A 27,506-nucleotide genomic window follows, 5' to 3' on the forward strand; every position below is an offset into this window, starting at 1 on the left:
AGGGGATTTTGGTACTGGATCTGGGAGGGGATATGGGTACAAGAGGGGTGGCATAGTATTTGGGTGTGTGGAGTAGGGGGCAGTAGTGGGGGGCAGAAGGTTGGGGAAGGGAGGCGCTGGGGTGCCAGAGGCAGGGTCTGCCCAGGAGACTTCTCAGCCAGCAGCCCGTCCTGGAGTCAGCCTCCCTGTGCCCGCGCCGCCCCCACACAAGCTGCCGCCATGTGCTCTGGAGCCCCTTGTGCTTCCTGGCTGCCTGTTATTGAAACAGGAGCTCCCATTGGCCAGTTTGTGGCCAGAAACCGGCCAATGGGAATGGGATGTGGGTGGCAGCACCAAAGGTTTCCCCCACTCCTTTTGGACTCACAGTTTTGAAAGAAAAACCGCCCCACATCTGCGTTTCTATGGGGTATGCGAGGGGGGCAAGGAAAGCAGAGAGCCTGCTTAGGACTCCCCACAGAATCTGTGGGCTGGATCTGGTGGGTTGGCCGTCTGGATCCAGCCCGTGGGCCATATTTTGCCCAGGCCTGGTCTACAGATATTGCATGGGGGGGACATTTCTCCCTTTGTCCATTTGAATGGAGTAAGTTCCATTTCTGTCATCTCTTCTGTCGTACACTCGTCCATCATGTCTTCTTTAAACTCAACGGTCCCAGCATTTTCAGGCTGTTCCACTTTGGCAACCACCCCGACTCTCAGAGCCCATCTCAGACACCCCTTTTGTATCTGCTATACCCCCTACAAAGAAATGGGTGAGCAAACCTGCATGCATGCCTAGAGTATGTTATTCTCCATCCCATTCTGTAGGCATCCAAAGGGTTCCTTGGTTTCGACAGAGTAGGTGGGTCCATGGAGCTGCTGTCAATTATTTCTGGCCTTCTCTCTGAGGTGGACTCCACCTGGGATGTTTCCCTCACCACATGTCTTAGTGAACTCTCTGCAGCATGGGCTCCGCAGGTTGGGTTTATTGCCTTGAAAAACAATGAAGGAGAACCAGTAGCCAAACATTGTTATCTGCTGGTGCCTGATATGTAACTGGAATTACTGACACATGGAGCTCCAGCAAATCTGGATTGGGCATTACTAGGGACAGTTGTTCATAATTCCTGTGTTTGAGTAATAAAATGTCATTTTCAGTGGGTGAGGAGCAACCAACCTGCTTCCCCAATGAGAACATTCTCCCGTAGTCATATTGACATTGTGTCTCCATCCAGGTATTTGTATTGCGACCATCATCTGGGGCACTGGGCACATACCAGAAGTCAGGGGAATATAAGGTACTCGTAGGAGACTCCATTCTGCCTCAGAGTTGGAAGCCCGCTCCTGGACTCCATGTCAGATTCCAACACAACCACCTTCACCAACCCCTCCATCTTCATCCTGCAGGGCATCCCTGGCCTGGAGGCGGCCCATGGCTGGATCTCCATCCCCTTCTGTGTCATGTACATTGTAGCCATCTTGGGGAACTTCACCATCCTGTACATTGTGAAGAGGGAGCCGAGCCTCCATGAGCCCATGTACTATTTCCTCTGCATGCTGGCTGTCACTGACCTGGTCCTGTCCACGTCCATTGTGCCCAAAACACTGAGCATCTTCTGGTTCAATTCCAGGGAGATCGATTTTGGTGCCTGCTTCACCCAGGTGTACTTCATTAACAGCTTTGCAGCAATGGAGTCGGGGATCTTCGTGGCCATGGCTTTTGATCGCTACGTGGCCATCTGCCATCCCCTGAGACATTCCACCATCCTGACAAATTCCATTGTAGCCAAGATCTGCGTGGCCGTGGTGCTGCGCGGCTTCATGATCATACTTCCCATTCCCATCATGGGGAGTAGGTGGCCGTACTGCAAAACCAACATCATCCCCCACTCGTACTGCAAACACTTTTCTGTGGTGTCCCTGGCCTGTGCCGACATCCGGCCCAGTAGTTACTACAGCGTCTGTGTGACATTCCTTGTGCCCAGTGTGGATGGGTTTTTCATTGCTGTGTCCTACATCCAGATCCTCAGGGCCATCTTTCGACTGCCTACAAAGGACGCTCGGCTCAAGGCATTTGGGACCTGTGGCTCTCACCTCTGCGCCATCTCAGCCTTTTACATCCCAGATCTTTTTGTCTCCCTCATGCAGAGGGTTGGTTCTAATGTGCCCCTGCCTGTGCTCATCCTCATGTCCAATATGTACCTCTTGGTGCCCCCCATGCTGCACCCCATCATCTATGGGGTGAGAACAAAGCAAATTAGGGACAGGCTGTTGTGGATAGTTACTCAGAAAAGGGCCTAACGTTCACTCCTGGAGCTCAGAATCACCGACTCTGCACCATGCTGAGCTGACTGGTGACATGACGCTGAGCCCTCTTTCCTCAATCGTTTCCTGGACAGTCAGACAAAACCTGAGTCCTTTCATGACTATACAGGGTCAGCATGAGAAACCGGGGAATCGGTTTAGGTCTAAGTCCCTGAATTTCCTCTTTCGTATGGCTTGTAACTGTACCTCACTCTTTGGCAAAGTGTTTCCACAGGGTGACCATGAAGAAATATGTCTTATTGTTCCTTTGAAATCTGTTGCCTATTGAATGGGTGACCCCCAGTTGTCGTGTTATATGAAGGAATAAATAATATTTCCTTGTTCCGTTTTTGCACAACCTTCATGGCTTTATAGACCTTTTTCTATCCTCCCAGTTATTTCTTTTCCAGTCTCCTTCTACAGAAGCCATTCCATTGCTTAATAATTTTCACTGCTCTTTTTTATTGTATCTGCAATGATTTGGGGCCACCAAATTTGCATGCAGATCTTGGCATTGCAAAAGGTTCAAGATAAGGGCAACAAAAATGATTAGATGTTTGGAACAGGTGCCATTTGAAGAGAGTTTAAAATGACTGAGACTTTTCATCTTAGAAGAGAGGAGACTAAGGGTGGGGATATGAGAGAGGTCTATAAAATTATGAGTTGTGTGGTGAAAGTGAATAAGGAAAAGTATTTACTTGTTCCTATAACATAAGAACTAGTAATCAACAAATTAAATTAATATGTAACAGGTTTAAAACAAACAAAAGGGGGATTTTCTTCACTCAGTGCATAGTTAACCTGTGGAACTCCTTGTCAGAGGAGTTGGTGAAGACCAGGATTTTACAGGATTCAAGAAAGAAATAGATACATTCATAGAGGTTAAGTCCATCAATGGCTATTAGCCAGGATGAGTAGGAATTGTGCCCTGGCATCTGTTTATCTGGAAATGGGTGACAGGGGAGATACCATGTGAGGATCACCTGGTGGGTTCCCTCCCTCTGGTGCATCTGGTATTGGTCGCTGTCAGAACACAGGTGACTGTCTCAGAAGGCTGATCTTATATTCTGATGTTCATTGTTCCACATGTGGGCACTATATGGGTTTATAGAGGAGCCGTATGCGATTTTTTGTCTTATTTTCTCTCCCTTTCCTAATGATTCCCATCATTTTGTTAATGTTTTTGATTAACACTGCACACCGAGTGTATTTAACCCTATAAATACATCTTCGATTGCATGAACCATCTAGATCCTCCAAAAAGATATTTTGGCCTTGGAAAGGGTTCAGAAAAGGGTAACTAAAATGATTAAGGGTTTGGAACGGGTCCAGTATGAAGAGAGGTTAAAACGACTGGGACTTTGCAGTTTAGAAAAGAGGAGACTGAGGGGGGATATAGAATCATAGAATCATAGAATAATAGGACTGGAAGGGACCTCGAGAGGTCATCGAGTCCAGCCCCCCGCCCTCAAGGCAGGATCAAGCTCCGTCTACACCATCCCTGATATGATAGAGGTCTATAAAATCATGAGTGGTGTGCAGAGGGCGAATAAAGAAAAGTTATTTATTAGTTCCCATAATTGAAGAACTGGAGGACACCAAATGAAGTTAATGGGTAGCCGGTTTAAAACTAATAAAAGAAAGTTCTTTTTCACATAGCGTGTAGTCAACTTGTGGAACTCCTTGCCAGAGGAGGCTGTGAAGGCTAGGACTATAATAGAGTTTAAAGAGAAGCTAGATAATTTCATGGAGGTTAGGTCCATAAAAGGCTATTACCCAGGGAATAGAAATGGTTTCCCTGGCCTCTGTTTGTCAGAGGCTGGAGAGGGATGGCAGGAGACAAATTGCTTGATCATTGTCTTCAGTCCACCCTCTCTAGGGCCCCTGGTGTTGGCCACTGTCGGCAGACAGGAAACTGGGCTACATGGACCTTTGGCCTGACCCAGTACGGCCGTTCTTATGTTCTTATCCTTCTGTCTCCGTGCTTTTCCTATATTCTTCAGACACTCCTCCTGTGCTAAGGGACAGGAGGCTGGGGAAAAGGCATCTTTCTGTAAATTGGTTGGTCATTGAAGCCCTCATGAAATCTCACCCAGACACCTGAAAGAAGTAAGTGCCTTGTAGAGAAAATTCAGTTTTCTCTGGCGTGTCTGCACTGGAGTGGAAATAAAAGGATTGGAAACTCGACAGACGAGGGGAGAGAGAAGATAAGAACATAAGAACAGCAATACTGGGTCAGATGAAAGGTCCATCTTGCTCAGTATTCTAATAGAGGAAGAAAGATTTGGTCCAGCCTTGAAAAACACAATGTCTGGAGAAGGCAGAAAAAGCTGAGTCAGGAGAAAGGCAGAAGGGCAGCAGAGGGGACTTTTTGGTTGCTGGGCCATGACAGCAATAGAGAGACAGCTGGAGGAAAAGCCTGACATTGGAGAAATGATACCTTGGACTCCCAGGAGGGCTATGCCTAAATCTGAAAATATGCTCCAGCATGGTATGGCCAAAGTCCTGCCCATTGCAAAACATAATCCCAACTACAGCTAGAAAATGATGGGTCTAAATTAGCTTTTATCATTCAAGAAGGAGATTGTGGAGTCAGTGTGTCATTCAATGTGCAGGGACAACACACAAAAAACCTTACAGATTGTTGGGGATCTTTAGGAAAGAGATAAATAAGAGGAAGAAAATATTGTATTATACAATCGTAGAATCCCAGGGCTGGAAGAGACCTCAGGACTCATTGGATCCAGCCACCTGCCCAAGGCAGGACCAACCCCAACTCAGTCATCCCAGCCAGGGCTTTGTCAAGCCAGGACTTAAACACCTCCAGGGATGGAGATTCCAACCCCTCCCTAGGGAACCCATCTCAGTGCTTCCCCACACTCCTCGTGAAACAGCTTTTCCTAATATCCAACCTAGACCTCCACTACTGTAACTTGAGCTCATTGCTCCTTGTTCTGCCATCTGCCCTCACTGAGAACAGCCTCTCTCCAGCCTCTTTGGAACCTCCCTTCAGGAAGTCGAAGGCTGCTCTCAAATCCCCCCTCACTCTTCTCTTCTGCAGACTAAATTGTCTCTGGAAAAGTACATGTTGTGCCCTCATATTGCACCCAGACCGAGTCACCACATCTTAAAAAAAAGTGGAAATGATGGACAGAAAAGATGAACCAAAAATATTAGGGGAATGCAACAGCTGGCAAAAGATGAGATATTATTAAACCTGGGACTTTTCAGCTTAGGAAAGGGAAGACTAATGAGAGTATGAGAGAGAGCTAGGAAATGATAATGGGTTTTGAAGAAGTAAATGAGGTACAAGGTCTCAACGACTTGATTACCTGCATCCTGCTTCAAAGACCTTTTAAGACTTTACTTCAAAGAGAATCCTCTGAACTATCATTCATGCTTAAATTCGACACTTTACACGCAAATTTGAATAAAGACGCTAATTATCTTACCCATTACAAAGATAGCTTCCCCAGTTATCACCTCTAATATCACTAGCTCGCAGACATTTACCTCCCTCCCTTCCCCCTTCTGTTCTGAAATGTGATTTGTCCTTTTCATGTGTGTTCACTTTTTTTTAATTGTATCCTTTGGTATATATGGTTGTGACAATTTTCTTCCACCATTTGATCTGAGGAAGTGGGTCTGGCCCACGAAAGCTCATCACCTAATAAACCATCTTGTTAGTCTTTAAAGTGCTATACAGTCCTGTTTTTTGTGTCAGCTGCACCAGACTAACACAGCTACATTTCTACCACTATTCTAAATGAGATACTGTCACTTACTCCTTCTCATAAGACACAAACTAGGGATGGCCTTACAGAAATAATCAGCCAATGCTGTAAAACCAAAGCAAAGGAATTAAACACACAACTCGACTTGCATAAAATGAGAGATTAATCAGAAAAAGATTTCTCATCTTGGAAAGGGATGTCTAAAGGGCTATGTCTAGACTGCAAGCCTCTTTCGAAAGAGAGCGTCTAGACTGCACGGAGAAATTTCGAAAAAGCGGCTTGCTTTTTCGAAAGAAAGCATCCAGTGAGTCTGGATGCTCTCTTTCGAAGAAGCCCTATTTACATTGAAGAACGCCTTCTTTCGAAAGAGGAACTTTCGAAAGAAGGCGTTCTTCCTCGTAAATTGAGGTTTACCGCCATCGAAAGAAAAGCCGCGTTCTTTCGAATTAATTTCAAAAGAACGCGGCTTGAGTCTGGACGCAGGGGAAGTTTTTTCGAAAAAAGGCTACTTTTTTTCGAAAAAACCCCTGAGTCTGGACACAGCCCAGGGGTCATGAGGGAGGTCAATGCAATCAAGACAGGTGTGGAGAAAGTAAATAAGAAAGTGTTCTGATATCTTGTGGAGTAGGGCTCATCTAATGTAATAAATTATTCACACAACACAGGGTCAACCTGTGGAAGTCTTTGCCAGAGCATGCTCTGTAGGCCAGTACTGTCAAAGGGCTACAAAAGGGAAAAAGATATATTCGTGGAAGGGTCTGTCAATAGCTATTGGCAAGGACAGGCAAGGACGGGATGACACACTGTGTTTGCCAGAAGCTGTTAATGGGCAATGGGGGATGACTCACTAGATGATTGTCTGTTCTGCTCATTCCCTCTGAAGCACCTGAACTGAAGTCTGAAGCACTGTGGGAAGTCAAGATACTGATCTAGAGGGTGTCACGTTGCTGAATTGGAGGGAAGCAGCCAGATCGCTGCTGCACCCCTAGGTGGGGGTGTTGGCCCCAGAAATTGGTGTGGGGGGAGCCATGTGGGGTATTGAATGGGAGATTATTGTTTGTTGATCTTATGTACGCTATTTATGTGAGTGTATAATGTCTCTGTGTGTAGGTAGGAATCTGTAATCTGTGTGGAAGCTGAATATTTCTCTGAATGTGGTTAAGCATGGCTATGGACAGGCTGCGTAGCAAAGCCCTGTGGAACAATGACTCTCGATAGGCTATGGACACACCCAAAGAATGGGACTTGTCACCTGAGGGCAGCCAGCAGGGAACATAGAGATTGGCCTCTGACCAGATGACTTGCTGCATACAAGAAGAGGCCAGGAAGGAGTATAAAGAGGCCATGTGGTCGATGCCATTTTGTTCTCAGCTCAGCACTTCATCCCAGAGGCAGCACTGCAGGGATTGAAGAGCCCGGAAGACCTGTGAACCCATCCTGATCGTAGGATGTGCAATAAGAACTTTTAAACCAGCAGCTGCAACATCTCTGCTAGAGCCTGCATCGAGAACTGGGAGATTCGGTGCATGTAACGTACTGTACTTTAATAACCTTACTCTCAGGCTTTTCTTTCTTGTAATAATAAACCTTTAGATATAGATTCTAAAGGATTGGCCCAGCGTGATTTGTGGGTAAGGTCCAGGGGGTAAATTGACCAGGGATCTGTGGCTGGTTTCTTGGAACCGGACAGGACTTGTTCGGGGTAGGTGGGATTGGGTGCTAGGACCCCCCACCTGTGTATGAGGCCCGGGGCCATCTGGGGCACGGATATTGCTGGGGTGTCGGAGGGGTTTTGCTCGGGAGGCTTCAGGCAAGTTGCTGAAGCGCTCTGTGAGACTGGTTTTTGGCCTGTGTGGAGAGGTCGCCAGTCGGGGGCTGTAAGGAACTCCGGATTTGAGCAATTCGCCCTGAGCAGACGCACTCAGCTGTGCCCAGACACGGCCCGGTCCGTCACAGAGGGACATTTCGTCTCACTCAGTAGGGCCCTTGTTATGTTCTTATGTTCACGCTGGTAGGGGATGGCATTCCGTAGCTGGACTGTGTTTATATGAATCCGGGGACCTCTTCTGCAGCAGTGATTGCTGAAAATCTTATACATCAAAGTTCTACCAAGGCCAAAGGATCAGACGCATCATCTCGCAGGTCAATTAATATTTCATGACTTCGCCAAATAGACACTAACAAGCAGTTCTTGCTATCTAAGGTGAGATTTATTAGAAATGAAGAAAGAGAGAGAGAGAGAGAGAGAGAGAGAGATTATGGGTGAAAAGATCATACAGGAATGAATAGAGTTCTTAAATTAGTTTCATAGCACAGATACTGGGCTTCAGACCTACACAGAGTTCTTTCAATTAGTCCATAGATAATATCCATATGTCAAAATACTAAATATCAGGGTGGCCCAATCTGTACCTGGATACCACAGTCTTGTGACTCAAGCTTCCCCTGATGAATCATAGAATCATAGCTCTGGATGGGACGTCAAGAGGTCATCAAGTCCAGTCCTCTGCAATCACAGCAGGACCAAGCACCATCTAGATCATCCCTGACAGGTGCCTGTCCAACCTGCTCTTAAATATCTCCAGTGATGGAGATTCTACAATTCCAAAGCAATTTATTCCAGTATTTAACCACCTGGACAGATAGGAAGTTTTTTTCTTTCTTTTTGGAATGTCCAAACCAAACCTCCCTTTCGGCAGTCTAAGCCCATTGCTTCTTGTCCTCTCCAAAGAGGCCAAGGAGAACCATTTTTCTCCCTCCTCATTGTCACACCCTTTTAGTTACTTGAAAACTGTCCTCTTTAACTCTTTTCTTTTCCAAACCAAATAAGCCCAATTCTTTCATGTTTTGTAGTCCTTTAATCATTTTGATGCTGTTATCTGGATTCTCTCTGATTTCTTCACAGCTTTCTTGACATGTGGTACCCAGAACTGGACACAATATTCCAACTGAGACCTAATCTGTGCAGAGTCAAGTAGAAGATGACTTCTCGTGTCTTGCTCACAGCACTCCTCTTAATCCATCCAAGAACCACGTTTGCTTTTTTTGCAACAGTGTCACACTGTTGATTCATTTTAACTTGTCATCCATTATGACCCCTCTATCCCTTTCTCGGTGCTTGGCACGTAGGTCTCCACTCACAGACGGAAGCCCTGAGTGTTGTTCAGTGTGGGAGACCCGCACACAGCTGACAGGTGGGTTTCTAGCCGCAGAAGGTTGAGCAAGGCTGTGTCATCACATCTGGGGTGTGTCTAGACTATAGGGTTTTGTCGACAAAACTAGACCTGTGTCTTCACTGCTGCCGAGTTCTGCCAACAGTAAGTTGACAGAATGCGGCAGCTTTGTCGACGGCAGTAAACCTTGTTCTAGGACAGAGTTGTGTCATCAAAAGGTAAGTGTGGATGCAGGGGAGAATTTATGTTGAGCATCAAGACTTCCCAGAAGACGCCCTGGTGGACACGCCTGCCGCTGCTTTGCATTCTCTTGTCCCTGCCTGAAGCCATCTTTAAAAGGTACAGGCTCCCCGGACTACCATTCTGGCAGCAAGCCAGCGACAGCCAGGACCCTGACCACACAGCTCGCCCTGGTGGAGCCACTCAAAGCCATTTACCAGGGACAAACCCCCCAAGAGCCTCTGGCCCTTCCAGGGACACATCCCCCCAGGAAGCCAGGGGCAGCAAACGCCGGGCACCCTCCCGAGATCAAAGCCCTCCTGGAGCTGTGGGCTGAGGAGGAGGCTCTTCAGCACCCACAGTCCAGGCACAGGACCGTGGACATATATCCCACACTGGCTGATGGCCTGGCAAAAAACGGCCACCCCACCACACCGCAGTGCAGGTCAGAGCCAAGGTCAAGGAGCTGAGGTAGGGGTACATCAGGGCCCCTGAGCACAGCTCCCGCTCTGGGGAAATGGCACAATATTGCATCTACCATGAGGAGCTGAACCCGAACCTGGGGGCAGGGGAACCCCTGCCTCCCGAGCGTCTTGTGGAGTCAGGCTTGGAGACCTCTGTTCAGCAGTGGCCGCAACTCCAGGCAGACAACCAGGAGCTTCCAGAGGAGGAAGAGGAGGAGGAAGACAGCAACCGGAGCACCCAGGAGCCAGACACCCCCGCTCAGGAGCCACCTTGGACCCCGGGGAGGGAACATCAGGTGAGTGCTGTGAGGGTCCCAAACACACAGGGCAGGGCAGGCAGGAGCAAAGTGGATGGTGCAGTGCTGTGACATGTCATGCTGATCACAGCCTGGGGGAAAGGGAGCACACCCATGGCCACCCACAGGGAGGGCCGTCCTACCCCTGCACCCGCACGGCTGCTAGGCACCACCTGCTCCTGCAGGCAGCGACTTTTCCCTCTTGTCCTCCACATCTGAACCAGCTGACCAGGAGGGGGCGCCCCATCTGCCCCGCCACCCCGATGGATGCAGGGATCCCATTGGCACTGGCACACCTATTTAGACCTGGTGCCCCAGCACATCTCGGTCCTGCAAGGGATGTAGGACTCCATGGACTGCAGGATGGAGGAAGAGGCCGAGTGGCGCAGGCGCTTGCTGGAGGAATTTTCCCAGCAGATCACTGACATTTATGCTGCGATGCAGGAGGCCATGGCCTTCCTTATTCCTGTGCCTGGTCCTACTCCTCCTGCTCAGCCTGCCCCCCCTCAGCTCCTGCCATCCCAGACCCAGGTACAGTCCCACCTTCTGCCCAGCCCCCTACTATCCCAGCCCACACATGCGGCCGTGTCCGAGAAGGCCTCTGCAGCCAAAGTGCCAGGGGATCTTCATTAAGGCAGCAACCTCAGTCCTGAGCCTCCCTCCCCCCTTCCAGGTTGACATTCCCCCTTCCCACCTGTGAGAGTCACTGAGGGAAGCACGTTACTTTCTTTACAAACACTTTCGTTTCTCTGAACAAAAGAGGGTTTTATTTTTTCAGACAACCAGCAGTGAAATAAACCGCTCCCATTTTCTCACCAACACCTGCCTCTGTTGTCAGTGTGTGATGAACGCGTACAATGTGTGAATGTGGGACCAGGAGGGGCTTTGGGGAGGAAGGCACCACGGGCACAGGGCAATCCCGTATTTGGAAGGCCCTGGGGAAACTCATCCACCTCCTTGGGAGAACTGCTCCCTCAGGGCTTCCCGAATGCACAAGCCCAGCTGGTGGGCACGCCGGATGGCACGCAGGGAGGAAGGCCTCCCCTTTCCTCTCCACCAGGTTGTGCAGCACACAGCATGTGGCAACCACATCGGGGATGTTGTCTTCCCCTATGTCCAGCCGAGTGAGCAGGCATCTAAACCTGCCCTTCAGCCAGCCAAAGAGACAGAAGAGAGCCTGATTCAGGCAGCAGTTAAACAGTTCCCTGCTCACATCCATGTGGCTGGTGTAGGGCTTCATGAGCCAGGGCATAAGGGGGTAGGCCGTGTCGGCCATGATGCACATAGTCTAGACGTAGCCTATGTGCTATCTATTTTCCCTTGGGCCATTTTTACAGGTTCCCGTCTCCTCCCTTCACCCTCACTGCTGTCCTCAGTTCACAAGATTTTATCCAAAGCTGTCTACTTCCTTTTCCACGTGACCTTGGATTTGTAGCTATTTCATAATGTCTTCTAAACTAGCTCCCAATGTTCCTCCCCCGTTCTGTCGAAATATTTCCACCCAATCACCTCAGCTTGAAGGAAGTAGTCATTTTGAAGCACTATTGATGAAAGGAAGCTTCAGGAGGTAGCTGAGTTAGTCTGTACAGGATAAATTTAAAAAACAAACAAGGTCTGGTAGCACTTCCTAGCACTCTTTAAAAGATCTCCGGGTGGCTGTCTTGTCACAAATACACCGGGAGGAGTTGGAATTGCAATTCATCCACAAATTCCGTTCTCACTCTGATCACCATCTCCTCAATCGGGACAACAGACAACCTGCCAACCTGAAGCATATTCTCACCAGAAACTACACACCGCACCATAATAACTCAAACTCAGGAACCAATCCATGAAACAAACCTCTGTGCCAACTCTGCCTACATATATACACCAGCAACACCATCACAGGACCTAACCAGATCAGCCATACTGTCACTGGTTCGTTCTCCTGCACATCTACCAACGTAATATATGCCATCATGTGCCAACAATGCCCCACTGCTATATACATCGGCCAAACTGGACAGTCCCTACGTAAAAGAATCAATGGACACAAATCTGATATTAGGAATGGCAACATACAAAAACCTGTAGGGGAACACTTCAATCTTCCTGGACACACAATTGCAGATCTAAAAGTAGCCATCCTGCAGCAAAAAAACTTCAGGACCAGACTTCGAAGAGAAACTGCTGAGCTACAGTTCATCTTCAAGTTTGACACAATCAACTCTGGATGAAACAAAGACCGTGAATGGCTCGCTAACTACAAAAGCAGCTTCTCCTCTCTTGGAATTCACACCTCCAGATCAGCTGCTAGAAGTGGGCCTCATCCTCCCTGATTGGATCCACCTCGTCATCTCCAGCCTGATCCTGGCCTGCATATTTATTCCTGCCTCTGGAAATTTCCACTCCATGCATCTGACGAAGTGGGTCTTTGCCCACGAAAGCTTATGCTCCTACACTTCAGTTAGTCTATAAGGTGCCACAGGACTCCTCGTCACTTTTTCAATCGGGACAATAGCTGGCTGGTCCATTACCAACCGAACATTCAATGAAGGTGCCATCAGATCTCCATATGGATTCTTGTGTCAGTTCCCTTTGATCCTTGGCTGCTTCTTTTTCACTATCCAATCTTCAGGTGCTTATAGGCGGGATAAATGCCCCAGCCTGAAGCCTGCGGTACAAGTATGAGTTTCAGAATACACGGGCATTGTATGCCCGGCCTGACCACTAGACACAATGTCTGTGAACTGTCCCCGGTGGTCAACCAGGGCCTGCAGCATCATTGAAAAGTAGCCCTTTCTATTAATGTACCGTGCTCCTCGATGGGGCGGTGCACGGATTGGGCTGTGAGTCCCGTCGAGTACTCCACTGCAGTTCAAAAAACCCAGCCCCGCAACTCCGGCCAAGATGGTCTCCAGGTCTCCGAGGCAGACAGTCCTGTGAAGCAGTTCCGAATTGATGGCCGCCACCACCTGCAGAAAGGGACAAATCCAAACACACAGAACAGGACATGAGAGGAGTTCCATGAGCTGGTGAGAGGTGCCCTCCCTCTCCCCTCCAAGATCCCGAGGTTCAAATCTCTTGTGAAACCCGGCCTCAAACCTCAGTCAGAATCTCTGCCCAGCGTCTGCTGCATTGTGGGACAATACTCCATCGGAGGCTCACGGTGGTTCCGTCTCCAAGAAGGCACCTCACTTACTTCCCCACAACCCCCTTTTCTCTGCCCCGGCCTCTGGTCTCCCCCTGCCCCCAGGGGTTCTCCCCTGGGAGTGTGTAGGAAGGAGGCCCAGGGCCAGTTCTGGGTGGGCAGGTCTCTGGGTGGCAGGGGAAGCGCAGACCTGGAGTTCACCCCTCCCAGGGGCGGGGAGCTCCCACACTCCAGCTCCCTCTGAGACCCTCAGAGTCACCGTGAAAATCTGCTCAGGCTCTGGCTTCCTCTTCCAGCCTTTCCTCCATCTCCGACGCAAGGAACAGGCCTGCTGGAGCGGGAGTCGATTTCCCTCTTGGCTTGAGGGAGGGACCAATGTTCTGGCAGGGAAGTCAGGACTCCTGGGTTCGGTCTCTCATCCTCCAATTCACCCTCACTATGACCTTGGACAATTTAAGCCTCCCAGTGCCTCAGTTTACCTATCTGTATATTGACAATGGGTTCCTAGTGATGTTCCTTTGCCTGGGCCTTTGTACACCTTCCATGAAAGGTGCAGCACAGAGGGACGATAGTTACTGGTCTTTAATGTCGCACAGACACCCCCATGCACCTGCAGAAAGTTTTCAAGTTTTCCCTCAGTGACCTGTCTCCAGAGCTGTCTTAGTTCTGTCCCTCCCAGGCCTTTGCAGGGCCCTAGAAAGAGCTCGCTTTTATCTGCAGTTTTCTTCCTAATTAACCGCAAAATAGAAATATTCACAAATGCACAGAACAGCAAATTAACCTCTGGGTCAGCCCAGACCCCAATGGATCTCACCTCCCTTTGGGAAGGCCCCTTAATTACTGTTTACTGTTAACCCGCTGGAAAAATAGCCCAGCCACAGACAGGCCGGTTTCCAGACTTTTTTGCATCCAGAGACCACTTCTCCCCCAGAGGCTGAGACAACCCCCCCGGGACTGCCCAGAGCTGTGATATAACCAGCGCACAGCCCTAAGTTGTCTCTCGGCGTGGGACGCCGCTGCAGACGCTGGGCTGAGAGAGCTGCGGGACGCGTCTACCTGAGGGGGATTCTGAGGGAAGACACGTCGCTCTCAGCACTCACAGGTACCATGCTGAGCTGAGGAGCTTCCCTGCTCCACAACACCAGAGATAAAGAGTCAGTCTCTGGTTCTTTCTCCTCTGCTGAGCTACTAAACATCCCAGGGACCCTCCTCCAGAGGTGAGATTTTTCTAGTACCTCAGGCCAAAATGTCCCTTTTGGCTGGGCCCTCGGGTTGGCTGGTTGCCTCCAGCCCTCAGGTGGCTACATTTCAGTGCCACAGATGATCCTTCGGGACAAAAGATGTTAAGAGAGGCACAATACAAGGCCAATTCCGAGTCTGTGACCCAGACTTTCCTTAGGCCCCACTGAGGTAAAACTCCCCTTGGAACAAGAATGGAGGAAGAAGACCTCGTAAGTCAATTGTGGGATAATTCACAGAGCCTGGCACCGCCTCCTATTGCAGGTGAGGCCTGTAGCTGCTGTTACCTCCCATCCATGTGCTGGGATGCATGGAGGTGTAGGGGTCCTCACTGAACAGTTAGAACAAATATTCCAAAATGAGCAAGACGTCTTTTCTCCTTCCTGTTCCCTATTTGACTGAAGGTTATGGCGGAAACTATCAACAAACAGGTCAGCCAAAGACAGAGATGAGGCAATGGAAAATTATAGTCTAAACATTAAAAATTTGGCAAATCTGAAAGCAATTGTAAAAGAGTTGTCCGTTCAGAATGGGAGCCGAGTGAGTCTGTAACAGGAAAAACTTAAAAATCAACAAATAGTCTAGCCGCATCTTAACGACTGACACACCATGGAGATGGGATCATGAGCTTTCATGGGCAACACACAATTCTTCAGATGACTGGAGTTAGGCTGCCTTAAGTAAAGCCTGTTTCTTCAGCGACTCTCAACAGCCGGTCCATTTGTAAATTGCGTTCCCCTTACCTCTTTGCTCTTACTGTGTGTGTGGCACAAAGTTCCACGGGCCAATCAGGGATTAGACCAGCTTTTATCTTTTCTCTATGTTATAAGGTCTGGCCTTCCCCATAACGGAAGAATGTTCCCTGGTTGGTGTGTGGTGAGATACAGGGACTATAAAAGCTGGATTCTGTTTTCATTATTGACCCATTCACAGGTTCGAAGGTGAAAAGGAGTCATTAGATCATCCAACTGGATCTCCTGCAGAACACTCCCCATTGATTTTAGGCAGGTACCCCAGTAATGAGCTCTGTGACCAGACATGATCCTTTATCCCAGGCCTACCCAGTGTGACTCAGAGCTCCCTGGCCCACCTGTGACCTTCCTGCCTGGCTGCTGTTAATTCAGCCCCAAACTGTGGGTTTTTTTTCAGGCCATCAGCTAAAAATCCACCTCCCTCTGCCCTCCTGCCTGAGAGGTACAGCTGTAGCGAGTATTCCCTGGACAGGCAGCATGAGGTTAATGGAAAAATCCTATTACCCACTTAGCCGCCATCTCGGGGGGAGGGGTTCCCCATGGTGAAGGGAGCCCTGCAGTCAGTGTTGGTTGTATTTACTCTACAGAGCAATAGCTGAGCCCCTGTGCCTCACACATCTAGTCGAGGCCTCAGGCAGACATATCCCATCTGGGTCTGCAGAGATGGGGAGCTGAAGCATCCCCCATTGGCAGTGCGTCCCAGTGGCTACTCACCCTCAGGGCTAAAGCTTCGGCCCTTATTTCACTCAGAAATGTGTCCAACTTCAACTTTCAGTCCACGGGCCTCACTTAGCTTCTCCCGTGAGGGCACCTGAGTCTCTCCCACTGAAATTCTTGGCTTGGTCATCAGTTAAATGTCTCTCAGCCAGGCATTGTCTTCCACCTCCCATCGATTTTGTGGCTTTTTCCTGGAACTGCCCAATATTTCACTATCGTTTGTGAACGTGAAGCCCAGGCGTGATGCTGGACCTCGTCTGTTCCTCCAGTGTCGTGTGCAGAGGCAAAAGGATTTGCGGAACAGGGCTCATGACAATACAATGTTTCCATGACGTCAAATCCATTGTTATTGTCCCAGAGCCAGGGTGGCACGTTCAACCTCACACGAGGGCTCTTTATGAGGGAAGGCCAGGACCCTGAGGTGAACGCTCTGCCAATATTTGACACATCGGACAATTTTGTGCCCGGGTTTTTTATTTGCTTCCAGGTCATTCATGAAAATATCAACGTTCCTCAGGCTTCGGGGTGAGTCCTGCAGACAAAGCCCTGGCTGGGTTGATTAAGTTTGGATTGGTCCTGCCTAGAGCAGGGGGCTGGACTTGATGACCTTCTGAGGTCTCTTCCAGCTCTATCGTTCTATGATTCTCTGATCCCCATTGGAAAAATCCCCATTGGCTGATCTGTCCGCCAGCGAGGGCTGAGTCTGTTTTACACTTGCTTAAGGCTGTTGTGTAGGTTTCATGTTTACAGGTCTAGTTCCCAGTACTAAATCACATCCGAGTGATTTCCTTAATCAACCACACGTGCGCTCTGCTTCAAGAAAGAAATCAGATTGATTTCACAAGACCAGGTCTCCAAAAACCCTGTGGTTGCCTGGCATTAACTATGATCCACGATATTCATTTTCAACTGATTCCATAACAACCTTTCCATTCTTTCCTAACCTTGGGAAAACTATTTGAAAATACCATTTTAAATACTTGATGTTCATCTCAGTATTGTTCCCCCGCTTTTTTTTTTGTTTCTTTTCTCTCTGCTGTTTCCAGCCTGCCTCCTCTTGTTCCAAGTGGGCTGTGGGATTAATTTGTCCATTCGTAACTTCTGTTCAGAACTCTGAGTTCTCCTGGAGACATGGTTTAATAGCCCCTTTGGATGCTGATGGGTGGGAAAATATTTCCTCACCTCATGTGCTAGCTGTGTCTCATACTGCTTCCTTCTCCTCGCAGCACAAAGCTATGGATTGATCACAGCTAGGTTATCAGCAACACTTACAGCTTTTCTTTCTCTGGCTAAGGATCATCTTAAACTTCTCCTAGGGTTTGTTTTCTTCTTAATAGAGTTCCTAGGCCGCTTGGTGTGACACATGGCTCTGCCAGGGATTTTCACCTGTTCTCTTCAACATCCCTTATCATAACATCCCCTTTTTATTCCTTGCGATCAATATTTCCCTTTCCTCTGTTATGTGTTGCTTTGCTGCTCCCCAACCTCCACCATTTGGTACCTTCCATTTTCCACTGACCTGCATTTTAAGCCAAAGTTATTCACTTTGGGTGTGTCTAGACTACATGCCTCCTTCGACGGAGGCATGTAGATTAGCCAGATCGGAAGAGGGAAATGAAGCCGCGATTAAAATAATCGCGGCTTCATTTAAATTTAAATGGCTGCCCCGATCTGCCAATCAGCTGTTTGTCGGCAGATCGGGGGAGTCTGGACGCGATGCCCCGACAAAGAAGCCTTTCTTCATCGACACAGGTAAGCCTGGTTTCACGAGGCTTACCTGTGCCGATGAAGAAAGGCTTCTTTGTCGGGGCATCGCGTCCAGACTGCCCCGATCTGCCGACAAACAGCTGATCGGCAGATCGGGGCAGCCATTTAAATTTAAATGAAGCCGCGATTATTTTAATCGCGGCTTCATTTCCCTCTTCCGATCTCGCTAATCTACATGCCTCCGTCGAAGGAGGCATGTAGTCTAGACACACCCTTTGTTTCACTCAGGAATCGTGAATTGGAGCCATCTCAGAAATTCCTCAGAAGAAATCCCAGTGTACATTCCCATTCTTCTGTTCAAATCAGGGGTGGGGATCTAAGGCCCAGAGGCCAGATGTGGTCCCCAGCTTGCCTGGATCTGCCCCCCCCCCCCCCCCGGAGCTCAGGGATTTCTCCCCACAGCCTTGGGGAGCCTGCACTGTCTCTCAAGCCTTCACTGCCTCCAGCCCGAATGATTTTTCCGTGGGCCAGCAGTCCTCGACCCAAAGAAGATTCCTCAACTCCGGTCACAAGGTTTCCTCTCAATCTCTTTTAGTCATGCATTGGTGCAGCGTTGGCATTTCTAGAGCATCATCTATTGCCAAGGATTTGGCAAGTGGCCGAGGGCTGCACTCTTCTATGATACAAATGGAGGAGGAGTGGGGTTCTGGGACGGAGGCTACGTACAGAAGGGAGCTTGGGGTAAGGAAGGAGGCAACTGTAACCTGGGACACTGGACTGAGGTGCAGGGGGTTGGACTGTGTCTTAGGACAGGGAATTGGGGTACGGGGGGGGGGTGCAGGGATTTAGGTAGGAACCGATGATCTGGGACAGGGGTTGGGGAGCTGGGTCTGAGAAAGGATCTGGGTACAGGAGGTCGGGTCAGAGCATTTGGGTATGTGGAGTAGGGAGAAGCAGTGGGGGGCAGAGCATTGGGAAAGGGAGGAGTTGGGGTGCCAGAGACAGGGTCTGCCCAGGAGACTTATCAGCCAGCAGCCCGTTCCGGAATCACCCTCCCTGCCTACCAGCCACTGGCTGCAGCCAGGTGCTCTGGAGCCCCTTTTTCTTCCTGGCTGCCTGTTGTTGAAACAGGAGCTCCCATTGGCCAGTTTGTGGTCAGAAACCGGCCAATGGGAATGTGTTGGGGGTTTCCCCACCCCCTCCATACTCACAGTTTTGAAAGAAAACCCGCCCTGCAGCCATGTGTCTAAGGGGTGTGCGAGTGGGAGGAGGCAAGCAGGGAGTCTCAGGCCTGGTCCACAGATATTACACGGGGGGGAGGGACATTTCTCTCTTTGTCCATTTGAATGGCGGAAGTTCCATTATTGTCACCTCCTCTGTCATGTACGTGTCCATTATCTCTTCTTTCAACTCAATAGCGTTTTCAGGCTGTTCCACTTTGGCAATCACCCGACTCTCAGGGCTCATCTCAGACACCAATTTCTGTCTGCTGCACCCCTACAGGGAGACTAGATGTCCAAACCTCTGTATGCCCAGAGCATATTATTCTCCTTCCTGTTTCCTAGGCATCCAAAGGATTCCTTCATTTTGAGCACTGTGCTGACAGAGCAGGTGGGTCCCTGGAGCTGTTGTCATTTACGTCTGCCCTTCTTTTTGAGATGGGCTCTACCTGGGATGTTTCCCTGGCACATGTCTTATTAAAGTTTTTTTGATTATTTTCCACTATCCAATGCTGAGCATGTCAGTTAAGGGGGACCTGCATATTAAGCCAAAGTTATTCACTTTGTTTCACTCAGGAATCATGAATTGGAGCTGTCTCAGAAATTCCTCAGAAGAAATCCCAGTGTACATTCCCATTCTTCTGTTCAAATCAGGGGTGGGGATCTCTCCGCATCACGGGCTCAGCAGCTTGAATTTATTGCATTGAGGAACAAGGAATGAGAAGCAGGAGGCAAACCCTTCTCATCTGCTGGTGTTTACGAGGAACCTGGAATTACTGACACATGGAGCTCCAGAAAATATGGTCTTGGCCTTAGTTGGTTTAGCTGATTCTAATTCCTTTGTTTTAATAACAAAAATGTCATTTTCAGTGGGGGAGGAGCAACCAACTTGCTTCCCAAATGTGAACATTCTCCCGTAGTGCATGGAGTGTCTCATATTGACATTGTGTCTCCATCCAGGTATTTATACTCCGACCATCACCTGGGACACTGGGCACATACCGGAAGTCAGGGGAATATAAGGTACTTGTAGGAGACTCCATTCTGCTTCAGCGTTGGAAGCCAGCTCCTGGACCCATGTCAGATTCTAACACAACCGACTTCACCAACCCCTCCACCTTCATCCTGCTGGGCATCCCTGGCCTGGAAGCGGCCCATGGCTGGATCTCCATCCCTTTCTCTGTTATGTACATTGTATCCATCTTGGGGAGCATGAGCATTCTGTACATCGTGAAGAGGGAACCGAGCCTCCATGAGCCCATGTACTATTTCCTCTGCATTCTGCTTCTCACCGACCTGCTCCTGTCCACGTCCATTGTGCCCAAAACATTGAGCATCTTCTGGTTCAATTCTAGAGAGATCACATTTGGTGCTTGCTTCACCCAGCTGTACCTTAGTCACTTCTTTTTAGTGATACAGTCGGGGATCTTCGTGGCCATGGCGTTTGATCGCTACGTGGCCATCTGTGATCCCCTGAGACATTCCACCATCCTGACAAATTCCATTGTAGCCAAGATCTGCTTCGCTGCGGTGCTGCGTGCCTTCATAATCATACTTCCCATGCCCATTATGGGGAGTCAGTGGCCATACTGCAGAAGCAACATCATACCTCTCACGTACTGCAAGCACTTTTCTGTGGTGTCACTGGCTTGTGCTGACATCCGCCCCAGTACTTACTACAGTGTCTGTATTGTATTCCTTGTGCCCAGTGTGGATGGGTTTTTCATTGCTGTTTCCTACATTCTGATCCTCAGGGCCATCTTCCGACTGCCCACAAAGGACGCTCGGCTCAAGGCATTTGGGACCTGTGGGACTCATCTCTGCGCCCTCTCAGCCTTGTACATCCCAGATCTCTTTGTCTCCCTCATGCAGAGGATTGGTTCTGATGTGCCCCCGCCTGTGCTCAGTCTCATGATCAATGTGAAAATCCTGGTGCCCCCCCTGCTACACCCGATCATCTATGGGGTGATGACAAAGCAAATCCGGGACAGGCTGCTGTGGAAATTGATGCAGAAAAGGGCCTAATGTTCACTCCCGGCACTCAGACTCTCTGGCTCACCTCTGTGCTGATCTGACTGGTGACATGATGCTTTTGCCCTCTTTCATGAGTTGGTTGCTGGACAGTCAGACAAATCCTTTCATGACCTGACATTACAGGGTGAGTGTGAGAACCTGGGGGAACAGTCTAAGTACAAGTCATAGAGTTGTCTCCATTTGTATTGCTTGAATTTGTACCTCACCCTTTGGAAAAGCATTTCCACAGGCTTACTGGGAAGAAATACATCATGCTGTATGAAATCCTCTGCCTATAGATTGGATGACCTCCCAGTTGAGTTACAGGAAGAAATAAATAATCTTTCCTTGACCCATTTTTACACAACCTGCATGACATCATAGACCATCTCATATCCTCCCAGTCATCTCTTTTCCAAGTGGAAATGACACAATATTTTAATCTCACCTCCTGTAGCTATACCCCTATTGCATATTGTTGAGAGGAGGGTACCAGATCTCCATGCATGGTCTATACTGTGACACACCAAGGACAGGTGGCACCAATAATCTGGTGAAGGGAAGACATGCCAGGAGCTGAGTGAATGGTTTTCTGTTTCCACAACCTAGCCCTTTTCCTATCCACCAAGTCAACCCTTTTTCAGACTGAAAATACACAGTCTTTATACTTTCTCCTTTTATAGAAATATAGAATCATAGAGCTGGAAGAGAGCTCAGGAGGTCATCAAGTGGAGCCCCCTGCCGAAAGCAGGACCAATCCCAACTAAATCAATACATCCAAGGCTTTGTCAGGTCAAGACTTAAAAAATTCCAGGCATGGAGATTCTACCACCTCTCTTGGGCATTGATCCCCGTCCTTCCCCAACCTTCTAGGGAAATAGATTGTCCTAGTATCCAACCTAGACCTTCCCAACTGAAATTTGACACTATTGTTCCTTGTTGTGCAATGCGCCACTGTTAACAGAGCCTCTCCTTCGTCTGTGGAACCTCCCTTCAGGAAGTTGAAGGCTGCTCTCAAATCCCCCCTCACTCTTCTCTTCTGTAGACTAAATTGTCTCTGCAGAAATCTATGTTGTGCCCACATATTGCACTCAGACCTGGTCACCACATCTTCAAAAAAAATAGTAGACATGACAAGAGACAGAAAAGAGAAACCAAAACTGTTAGGGGGCTTGAAGAGATTGCTTAAGATGAGATATTATTAAACCTGGGACTTTTCATCTTAGGAAAGGAAGACCAATGGGAGTATGAGGAAGTAAACGAGGAAGTGTCATTTACTCCTTCTCATGAGATACAAATTAGGGATGTCCTTACAGAAATAATCAGCCAATGGTGTAAAACCAAGTAAAGGAATTATTCACATGACTTGACTTGCATAAGATGAGAGATTAATCAGATGGGGACTTCTCGTCTTGGAAAAGGGATGTCTAAAAGGATCATGAGGGAGGTCAATGAAATCATGATGAGTGGAGGAAGGAAATAAAAATTCATTGTGATAACATATGGCCTAGGACCACTGTGTCTCCTAAACAGTGGGACAGTGGGCTGACCAAAGGTTAGGGGCTCAGGAGTAGGACTGACCCTGCCACAAGTGGTGTCAGAAGTGGGATGGTTTCGCTGCAGTAAGACCTTGCAGCAGACCTACCCAGGGCAGGCTAAGCCACCTTACTAAGACGAGAGAAAAAGAAGATGGAGGGTGTACTAAAGGCCCTCAAGAAGCCACTGCAGCACAGCAAGAAGATATCTGGCCTCAAGTGGCTGCCCAGCCAGAGTCAGTGGGACTACAGCAGGAAACAAACCAACTGCTGATGAGCCAGGCTGCCCAGGATCGAGCCACCTTACAGGAGCTAATAATGGAGATCAATGCTCTGACCGCTCAGGTACATGGCTCAGACGGAGCACGGTCCCTGCTTGGCCCGAAAATGGTTGCAGCCAGAGACCTACAGCCCAGAGAAGATCATGGAAATTGTTGTCCTGGACCGGTTTCTGAGGGGCCTACCACCTGATCTGCGAGTCTGGGTCAGCCAGAACGTACCCTCTTCGTATGATTACATGGTAGCCCTTGTGGAAACACAATTAACGACTAAAGGACTCTTGCAACCCCTCAGCAAAGAAGTCCGGAGCAATAAAAGAGCTGGACTAAGCCCAAAGGACTGTGGCTCTGAACCCTCTGGAAAGACATGGCTGGGGAAGAAGGAAACAGAAGAGCGGTCAGAAGCCACGAAGGGACTTGGGGACCAGAGGCAGGAAAGTCAGGGGTAAGACCCAGTAATCCAAGAAATAGGGGGATGCCCCGTGCAGGGTATCGATGCTATGCATACGGGGAGATAGGGCATATAGCGGCACGCTGTCCAAACATAACAGAACCCATGCACTGTGACCTAAGGTACCTGGAAGGCCTTTGAAGTCTCATATATTTGGCAGGCATAGCAATGGCCCCGCATCTGTACACCCGACCCGTTAAGATGAATGGAGTAGAGACCACGGCCCTTGTGGACTCAGGGAGCACTGTCACATTGGGCTCAGGGCAGCGAATGGAACCAAATCTGCTGACTCATACAAAGTGCACAGGGATCTGCGGTGTCCATGGAAATGTCTGTTATTGCCTTGTTGTCCCTACAACTGAGGGGAAGGAAGAGAGGCCCTTCCCAATTTTTCACGAATTTTCCCAGGACCTATTTTCTGAGCCTGGAAAACCCCTGAAATCAAGGCAGAAAAGGAGGGCAGCCAAGAGTCTGGGCACTCGAATCCTGACCCAGAACCAAAGACAGGCCCTGGCCGGTGGGGAAACTGAGCTATCCGAAAATTGAGCACTGCTAGCGGTAGACAAGCCTGAGGCTGGGCCTAGCTCAGCAGGGCCCCCTGTTACGGCAGGGGCTGAAGGTTCCCCAGAGCCCAGGCAGGTAGGGCCCTCACAAGAAAATTTTGGACAGGACCAGGCCAACGACCCGTTGTATCAAAACATCCGTAAAGAGGTAGTTGAGGTAAACGGGGTCCCCGTAGAAGGAAGGCTCAGGGGCCTAGGCCCTATTACATTATCCAGGGGGACCTACTGTACCGAGTGTCACCAGGCCCAGAAGAGGAGGTGGAAAAGCTCTTGGTGCCCCAGAATCACTGGCGAGTCGTGCTGGACCTAGCCCACGGTCATTTATTCGGGGTCACCTAGGTATTGGGAAGACCACAGATTGGATTTTATGAAGGTTCTACTGGCCCAGGGTGTATATGGAGGTCCGGCTGTATTGTGCCTCTTGCCCTGAATGCCAGCTTCATGGGCCCCGACCACACTTAAGAGACCCATTCATACTCTTACCTATCGAGGTCCCTTTTGAGCGCATTGCTATGGACCTAGTGGGCCCATTACAAAAGTCAGCATGAGGACATGGGAGCATATTAGTGGTCCTGGACTACGCCACCCGATACCCTGAGGCAGTAACCCTGAGAAATACACATTCGAAGACAATAGCAAGGGAGTTAGTTCCAATCTTCTTGAGGGTGGGGATACCCAAGGAGATCATAACTGATCAGGGTACCCTCTTTGTGTCTAAGACCTGTGTGCACTACTTAGACTTATGCCCCATCCATATGCCCATGGCACTAGAAGCTGGTTTACCTCTTGATCGCGTGTGACCTGGTCTAGGAGGTCCCTCTAGATGATGAAATATGATGAAATAAGGCCCCTGGACTTTGGGTTTTCCCAAAGTGCCTCTTCTCTCTGGGTATGTCTACACTACCACCCTAGTTCAAACTAGGGTGGTAATGTAGACATACCCTCTCTGCCACATTTTTCCTGATGTTCTTGTACCTTAGTCCCATTCAAATGTCCCCCTCCCGGGACTTTGCAGCCCTAAGTTTCCGGTTCTGCTTCTACCCTCTTGGATAACTTGATGAGGTGGAGCCAAGCACGGCAATGCCAATGGCTTATTGAGGGTGCACTGTCAGCTGTCCCAAGTAGCCCAACCCCAAGTGTTGAGCAAGGGAGGGAGATATGTGACAGAGCAGGTTAAAGGATTGGTGGAAGGGGAGAGAGGCACCTGTTACGAACAGCAGCAATCCTGGCTAATTAGGGGCAGCTGAGACAGGGGAGCTGCAAATCAAGTAAGGGCCAGGGGAAGCTGATTGGGGCTGCCATGGGCCTCTTTAAAAACCCTCCCAGTGGGGGAGGGAGGGAGAATTGAGAAGGGGTTTAGAGAGTTCAGAAGGCGTTTGGAGAGTTGAGAAGAAGCTTGGAGAGTGAAGGCTGAATACAGTTCTTTCACAATTAATCCATAGATTATAGTCCCGTGTCAAAATGCTCAATATCAGGATGGTCCAATCTGAACCTGGATACCACAGTCTTGTGACTCATGTTTCCCCTGATGAATCATAGAATCATAGCACTGGAAGGGACCTCAAGAGGTCATCAAGTCCAGTCCTCTGCCATCACAGCAGGAAAAAGCACCATCTAGATCATCTCTCACAGGTATCTGTCCAGCCTGCTCTTAAATATTTCCAGTGATGGAGATTCCACAATTCCACAGCAATTTATTCCAGTGTTTAACCACCCTTTCAGGTAGGAAGGTTTTTTTTTCTGAATGTCCAACCCAAACCTCCCTTTCTGCAGTCTAAGCCCGTTTTTTCTTGTCCTATTCAAAGAGGCCAAGGAAAACCATTTTTCTCCTGCCTCATTGTCACACCCTTTTAGTTACTTGAAAGGTGTCCTCTCTAATTCTTCTCTTTTCAAAATCAAATAAACCCAATTCTTTCATGTTCTGAAGTCCTTTAATCATTTTGGTGCTGTTATCTGAACTGTCTTCAATTTCTCCACAGCTATTTTGAAATGTGGTGCCCAGAACTGGACACAACACTCCAAGTGAGACCTAAGTGGTGCAGAGTAAAGTAGAAGAATGATTTCTCCTGTCTTGTTCATAACACTCCTGTTAATGCATCCCAGAACCATGTTTGCTTTTTTTGCAACAGTGTTGATTCATTTTTAACTTGTCATCCACTATGACCCCTCAATCCCTTTCTGCAGGATTCCTTCCTAGACAGTCACTTCCCATTCTGTATATGTGAAACGGATTGTTCCATCCTAATTCTTTGAACTTGTCCTTATTGAACTTCATCCTGTTAACCTCAGACCATTTCTCCAGTTTCTCCAGATCGTATTGAATTATGACCCTATCCTCCAAAGCACTCGCAACCGCTCCCAGCTTGGTAACTTCTGCTAACTTAATGGGTGTCGTATGCTAATATCTAAATCATTGATGAAAATATTGAACAGAACGAGTCCTAAAATTGAATCCTCCACAACACCATTTGTTAGGCCCTTCTAGCATGACTCGGAACCATTAATAACTACTCTCTGAGAATGATTCTCTGGCCAGTTATGCACCCACCATATCGTAGTTTTATTTCTCCAGTTTATTGTTAAGGTCATGTGGACCATATCAAATGTTTTACTAAAGTCTATGTATACCACATCTACTGCTTCCCCCTCATTAACAAGACTTGTCCTATCAAAGAAAACTATCAGAGTGGTTTGACATGATTTGTTCATTACAAAGTCATGCTGGCTGTTACATATCACTTCATAATCTTCCAGATGTTTGCAGAGGAATTCCTTAATTATTTGCCCCATTATCTTTCCTGATACAAGTTAAACTGAATGGTCTGTAGCTTTCTGAGTTGTTCTCATTTCTCTTTTTATAGATGGGCACTAGATTTGCCTTTTTCCAATATTCTGGGATTTCTTCCAGGCTTAGGCAGTCCTGAAATAGAAAGGTCAGGTTCCAAAAGCCCTTTAGACAGTTCCCGGGCAGTATAAACTTTAAAAAGGCACACTGAAAATGACATGGTTAAACGCAACACTCATCTAACAATGTTCCCTTTTGTTCTCTGAATGAGTAGAAAACAGTCCTAGAAGAATTCCTTTGTTTACACTGTTAACCTCTAGCATTTTGTATGTAAACAATAGACAATTACAGTCCCTATCTTCTGCTAGTTCTTTAAAAACAGAGGCCTACATTTCAATACTCCATCCTACCGACCATGGGGTGGTTCTCCTTCCCAGCGAGAGACTTTTCTAACCATGGCCAAAGACGGAATCTGGGTCAATGAGTCTGCCAGTTGCTTAACCCACTCTGGTCATGTGTCATGCAACCATTTTTGCCAGGTCTGGATCTGTTGGCTTTAATGAGCATGTGCCCCAAAAGAGGGACACTGGAAAGGGAGTGCAGCCCCAGGGTGCAGCTCTGGGAAAGATGAGCTGGCGCAACTGAAGAGTGCGTATGAGCTGAGAAGAAACTAGTCTGCGGTTCTTGGTGCTTCGCACGTAGGTCTCCACTCACAGTGGGAGGGCCGAGTGTTGTTCAGTGCGGGAGACCCACACACAGCTGCCAGCTGGGTTTCCAGCCACAGGAGCTTGAGCTGGAGGCTGGAGAACTGTGAGTGGCCGGGGAGTGTTGGGAGATGCCCACAAGACATTCTTTTCTCCCAAATATGCCTCCTCTGCTCTGTGCTTTCCTGACTACTCTCTCTCACACTTTACCGTTGTGATAAGCTGCCAAGTGCTCCAGCATAC

The 27,506-nt window shown here is 48.5% G+C and overlaps 1 protein-coding gene across 1 annotated transcript; it reads left to right on the plus strand.

Annotated features, from left to right (window-relative positions):
* The first annotated feature begins 1,329 nt into the window (after positions 1–1,329).
* LOC142831082 (olfactory receptor 52M1-like) lies at positions 1,330–2,277 on the plus strand. The gene has a single exon (XM_075940282.1). It carries the CDS (start codon positions 1,330–1,332, stop codon positions 2,275–2,277), a length of 948 nt encoding a protein of 315 aa, XP_075796397.1.
* The last annotated feature ends 25,229 nt before the right edge of the window (positions 2,278–27,506 follow it).

Source organism: Pelodiscus sinensis, chromosome 1, assembly GCF_049634645.1.
Source record: "Pelodiscus sinensis isolate JC-2024 chromosome 1, ASM4963464v1, whole genome shotgun sequence".
In the NCBI taxonomy this organism is placed as follows: domain Eukaryota; kingdom Metazoa; phylum Chordata; order Testudines; family Trionychidae; genus Pelodiscus; species Pelodiscus sinensis.

Bases quoted from the DNA above. Each gene is read 5' to 3' on its own strand.
- LOC142831082 (XM_075940282.1), top strand. From the start codon at position 1,330: ATGTCAGATTCCAACACAACCACCTTCACCAACCCCTCCATCTTCATC.